Source organism: Triticum dicoccoides, unplaced genomic scaffold, assembly GCF_002162155.2.
Source record: "Triticum dicoccoides isolate Atlit2015 ecotype Zavitan unplaced genomic scaffold, WEW_v2.0 scaffold42245, whole genome shotgun sequence".
NCBI classification, from domain to species: Eukaryota; Viridiplantae; Streptophyta; class Magnoliopsida; order Poales; family Poaceae; genus Triticum; species Triticum dicoccoides.
The window spans coordinates 3,424-9,220 of NW_021271201.1; the positions used below are offsets into that span (position 1 = coordinate 3,424).

At 47.1% G+C, this 5,797-nt stretch overlaps 1 protein-coding gene across 2 annotated transcripts; it reads right to left on the reverse strand.

Annotated features, from left to right (window-relative positions):
* Positions 1 to 1,483: 1,483 nt before the first annotated feature.
* Positions 1,484 to 5,503, reverse strand: LOC119346512. 2 transcript variants are annotated; one of them, XR_005167761.1, is made up of 6 exons: positions 5,177 to 5,503; positions 3,714 to 3,754; positions 3,491 to 3,612; positions 2,970 to 3,117; positions 2,153 to 2,278; positions 1,484 to 1,712 (listed from the first exon to the last, which is right to left on the reverse strand). XR_005167761.1 is itself a non-coding variant. In XM_037615851.1 (4 exons), the coding sequence occupies exons 1-4, from the start codon at positions 5,242 to 5,244 to the stop codon at positions 3,071 to 3,073; spliced, it is 321 nt and encodes a 106-aa protein (XP_037471748.1). In that variant the 5' UTR covers positions 5,245 to 5,503; the 3' UTR covers positions 2,815 to 3,070. The 2 variants fall into 2 exon arrangements, 1 of the variants encoding a protein (XP_037471748.1); XM_037615851.1 differs by lacking the exons at positions 1,484 to 1,712; positions 2,153 to 2,278 and having other exon boundaries at positions 2,815 to 3,117; positions 3,491 to 3,655.
* Between the last annotated feature and the right edge of the window lie 294 nt (positions 5,504 to 5,797).

Below are 5,797 nucleotides of genomic sequence, written 5' to 3' on the forward strand. Positions count from 1 at the left end.
TACAGGGTTAGGCAGGACGGGGGGCCTGGGGGTAGCAATGCCACCCGAGCGTCGCACCGGGCCCTCACACATGCGGGATGGTGTGGTGGCATGTTCGAAGAGGCGGCACACGTCTCCGGGGTGTGCCCCCCCTCACGGACGGCGCCATCACCGGCACCTGGAGGGGGGAAATGGACGCGCCGGGTCTACACGGAGGGGATCTTGCCGTGGGTCTGGCCCAAATGTCGCTCCAAAGTGTTCCTATGGACTGACCTAACACAACCGGGTGGATAGGTCCACTGCTCAAAGCCCGTCCGTGCAAAGTCAAAGAGGTAGATCCCGTGTTCAAACACAACAGGGTTAGGCGGGACGGGGGCCCTGGGAGGGAGGGGTAGCAATGCCACCCGAGCGTCGCACCGGGCCCTCATACATGCGGGATGGTGTGGTGGCATGTACGAAGAGGTGGCACGCGTCTTTGTGGTGTGCCCCCCCTCACGGATAGTGTCGCCGCCGGCACCTAGAGGGGGGAAACAGACGGGTCAGGTCTACACGGAGGGGATCTTGCCATGGGTCTGGACAGGATGTTGCTCCAAAGTGTTCCTATGGACTGACCTAACAAAACCGGGTGGATAGGTCCACTGCTCAAAGCCCGTCCGTGCAAAGTCAAAGGGCTAGATCCCGTGGTCAAACGCTACAGGGTTAGGCGGGACGGGGGCCGTGGGGGGGGGGTAGCAATGCCACCTGAGCTTCGCACCGGGGTCTCATACATGCGGGGTGGTGTGGTGGCACGTCGGAAGAGGCGGCACGCGTCTCCGGTGTGTGCCCCCCTCACGGACTGCGCCGCCGCCGGCACCTGGAGGGGGGAAACGGATGCATTGGGTCTACACGGAGGCGATCTTGCCGTGGGTCTGTCCCGGATGTTGCTCCAAAGTGTTCCTATGGACTCACTACAAGAAATATATCAACTTGTGACCACCACTATTGGTCACTGAAAGGTCACGGTTTTTCATTTGAGACCTTTTTGTGACCAAAAACAGAAGGTCAAAAGCTCGCGGTCGTAAACTGACTATAGCGACCTTCTCTGTGAGAAGGTTGTAGACGTCTACGACCAAAACAGAAGGTCGTTGAACCCATGACCTTTTGTTTTGGTCACTGGTTGACTGCCCAGGCCACGTCGGATCCGACGTGGCAATCTGACGTGGCAAAATTGCGACCAATTAGAATCGGCCCGGTCCAATTGGGTGTTTATATGGGCCAAGCCCATTAATTCATCCTTTTTAATATATATTTTTTGGTTAATTTTCTCTAGCTACATGGGCCTAGCCCAACAATTTGGCCTTTTATTTTCTAGGGCATGGCCTTTTTCTGGTCTATTGATTTTCAGTTTTCAGTCATTTTATTTTGCAGCTGGTCCCACCACTGATTGGTCCCACTTGTCATGCTTATCGCAAAATTGGTCCAACACATCAAAAAATTTGAACTTTGCCAAACAACCATTATATCTTGGACTCCATTGTCATGTTTCCATTTCACAGGTATTCAAACCACATACACAATAATTATCAGACCAGAGAGCAATCAAAATTCATCCAAAACAACACTACATTAGTCTATTACAATCATTACAGTATACTACAAGCCAGATATGCCTACTACTTCCTACAATTACAACACATAATATGCTACTACTTGTTGATATGCTTCATAGCTTCGGACTTTGATTCGCACTTCACCTGTGCAAAGAATAAGAATGAAAATATAAGAATAAGAATGTGTACAGAACATCAAACAATAGCCAATGAGGAATCGAATAACTTATTAGCAAGAATTGACAGCAAATGCCATGTAGATAAATAGTATGACTAACACTAACCAATATATGTTCATGGAGTGAAATGTTCTCACTAGCTAGGATTTTTTGGTATATAGTATACTGACATGTGCAACTCTAACTAAATTGATCATAGAAATGAAAAGAACTGTAAGAACAAGTTCATTCAGAATCCAGGCATGTCAAATTTTAAACACCAATAGAACAGATCTAGAAAATCAGACTATAATCATCATGCATCAGGATTTATGGTTCTAGCAAAACAGTAAGGAGACAGAGATACACACATCAAGCATACTAGCTACTACAGTAGTAGCAAATAAACATTGATGGATTACCCACCGTGCATAGACCAATCAGTAACAGCAGCAATAGTAGGTAGTAGAAGAAGCAGAAGAGGGAGGGCCCTGTCATGTGAGGAACTCCCCAGATTGCAAGAACCACAAAAGAGCTGGTGGAGCACGGCCGCTGCAAATTGTGGCAAATTGTGGTTAATTCGCCCTGGTATGTAGTCAGTACTATCCGAGAATACATGAATGATATATATAGTAAACAGACAGTGTAGGGAGCACTGCATAACTGTATGATATGTAAGCTAAAAAGCACTATGTAACTATATGAACTCTGCGCTAAAAGGTCTTTGGAAGTGTATGTCAGCAGACAAAATGGTAATTAGTGTACTCTGCTATTTTACCTACTATACACCAAACAGATTAAATGTCCATGGACAATTCTAGCAAACGCAAAAAAATATGATCAGTTGGGATCATTTCTGATTTTGCTTGCTCGCACACCAACCACAAACGTGATCACAGCCAAGTATTTAACCAGTTTGCCGCCAAGTTTAAGTTACTACTAACTGGAAGTGAATAATCCATTATTAAAGATAATGAAGTTAATTAAACATCAATTTTTACACATGTATAATGGCGTGAATAGAGCAATAGAGCAATGCCCAATCCTTACACATGTATAATGGCGTGAATATGCAAGTTAGACCTAGATGTTACGAACAAGTGTTCTTTGCATAATTAATGAATAAGTGTAGTATTTCTGACTAGCCAGAATAAATCTTTGTGCATACATCCTGCCATGTTGTTCCTTGCCAAGTAAGCTCCCAAAAGCAGTATTAATAAAATTGAAACAGAATAACACATACAGGACTACATGAACCACAACAAGAAATTTTCTGTTGTGAGTAAGCTGCCTGCGGTTGTCCATTTGCTCCCACCAAGTCATCTATTATACATCCCCTGATCATCAGCGAATGGAGTTCCCTTCTTCCAGTGGAAGAAGTGGTATGTAGTCTGAAATGAAGATTCAATTAGGAAAGCAATGACAATAGAGAAATAATTTCTAGATAGTATGTTTCATGCTATAATCTTATGAGAAAAATGGCAATAATATTTACTTCCAGACTTGAGGTTGGGCCAACTAGAACTGCAGTATTTACTGCCATAATGATTTCATGAATTTTTCCACTACATTATTATATTTAAAGTAGCAAAAGAATGATTAAATGCAGGCTATTTATTTGGCTATTATGAAACAGAAAACCTTCAAACTAGAATACACTTTATTAGTTGGCAGGATTGGTGAATGTGTCGTAGCAATTCTTCAGATCCATGGGAGTCGAGGACGTGTAAGCGAGGGAGGGAGGGGAGGGGGAGAGGCGGGTACCACGAAGTGGCCGAGGTTGACGAGCGTCCAGGCCATGCCTCCACAGCCATGTCTTGCTCCACCTTGACCTTCTCCTAGTTGTTCTTCTTGTTCTAAAGCCGGCAGAGCACCCATTCATCCAGCTGCAATAGCCACACATCACAAAAAGAGAGGTTCGGCATCTACCTATCGATCGATCAGTATTGTTGGTGAGCAAAGTGGAAACTGGAAGACGTTGGGTTACCTTGAGGGATCCCTTCTTGCCGGGCAAGTTTGCTTCCTCCTCTGTTAATCAACAAAAAAGAACACATAAGTATGTCAGCCAACAGTACATACATATAGGACAAATAAGGATTTAAAGGACTATTTGTTTTTTCGGGGGCCTTTGATGCTAGATTAAGAAGATGCAAATGGGTAAATAAAATGCAGCCGGAGCACCATCAATAAATACTCGATCACAGTAGACAGTACTGGTAAGTATATACCGTAGGTCTCGTACACACCGAATAATTACACACGACGAGGTCATGAATGTCGCACCAAACCCGGATACATGAATCAACATCTCACACTGATACTGATAAGACATGCATAACCTTAGGAGTATATACTGCATGTGCGGACTAGCATCATGAAACAACCAGAGATTCAGAACAAGTCCTGGCTCTGAAATCCTTATAACCAGAGATTCATGTACCCAATTGAAGCAAAAAAACAAGCAGCAGAAAAAAGCCCCTCCTACTGACTGATTGCTCTAGAAAAAAGCCCCTCCATAGCCAGCAGTAATCATATTTGATTTATACGACCGAATTGAGCACATGAAGTAGATCAGCCATTGCATAGCGACTGAATTCGAAATCTAACTGACAAACTAGGTGGAGCACTAGCCAAACTGACATAGAAACCATCACAGGGGCGATCACATTGTCATCACGACACCGAGCAAACACTGAAGCCAGAAGGAAGTGACCAGCACATAATCAAGCTTACTTATCTGCAAGCTACGGAGAAGAGAACGCAAGAGGCCTGTCAGGTTCACATCAGCCGGTGGCACTGAAAGCACCAGGGCATGTCTCCTCCAATAACCTACTACTCTATTAACAAACATGCGCAAGGATTAGTCTATGTTCGGTTAAAACAGTACAGGGGCTGTCAGATTAAACTAATATTCTGATCCACATGCCCCGGTAATACTTTTCCATCACAGGCATGTGGAGGAAAGAAAGTCCAACTATGCGCATGAGCAACTGGTAAGCATCACCAAACCCACTACAGGGCAAAGACAATTCACAGAGAGCGACGTACACAAATGGATGCACTAGTTGGCGCTGATGTGAACCTGCCACTGGTGTGTCAACACTCGACGCAACAGGGTCCAGGAAAAATATGTAAGGTATGTGTATGATTTGCATCAGTGTGCTCCCCGTGCGCCTCTGAGCCTCTACGATTTACCACGGTGGGCTGACACCTACCCTACACCGGCCATATCTGCTGTGTTGGGAGGGTTCCAGCGATGTGGCGCCCGTACGGATCTCGCCGCGGCGCCGCGTCGGTGCGAGCCAGCCCTCGATTCACCCAAGCGCATGCGCCGACGAACAGGAGCACGGGGCCTAGCTCCGCCGGAGGCCCGCGCGGGCATCCCTGGGAGGCGGCAGGAGCGAGATCTAGCGGGCGAGAGGGGGAATAGGGGGGTGCGCGTGCACGTACTCTTGGTAGGCGGAGAGGAGGAAGATGGAGGCGAAGAGCACCCTCCCGACGAAGGAGATGAACCCCATCGCTGCTGGCCTTGCCCTGACTCGCCGTCGCCGCCGCTGCTGCTCCTCCTCCGCCTCGAGGTCCCCGCCCGCGTCTCTGGTCCTCGGTCGCGACGACGACTGGGCTGCCCGAGGAGGAGGGAAGAGGAGTGGGGTGGGAGCGGTTGGAGGCGGCGGCGGATTTAAGTCGGAGAGAGAGGTTGGGGGCGGCGGTTCCACCAGATAGAAGCGAGGGAGAGCAGAGGGGCTCGCTGGTGGAGGCGGGGGAGGGAGGGAGAGAAAGAATGGAGGCGAGGGGGTGGGTGGAAAATGTCCATGAGGACTGACCTAGGGTTTCAGCTCGATGGGTTTGGGCCGTTGGATCCGGAAGCATCCGACGGTGGTTGATGCGTGATCCGCGTGATATGCTCATGGTCCAATCAGAACGCAGCAAATCATTTGATGACCTTATGACCATATAAATTGGTCATGATCAATTCAAGATAAAAAAAATCATTCCATTTTTCAGTGCTCAAAATGAGTTTTCTTTGTGAAAGTCCTATCAATTATTTGTTGCAAAATTATACCAAATTAA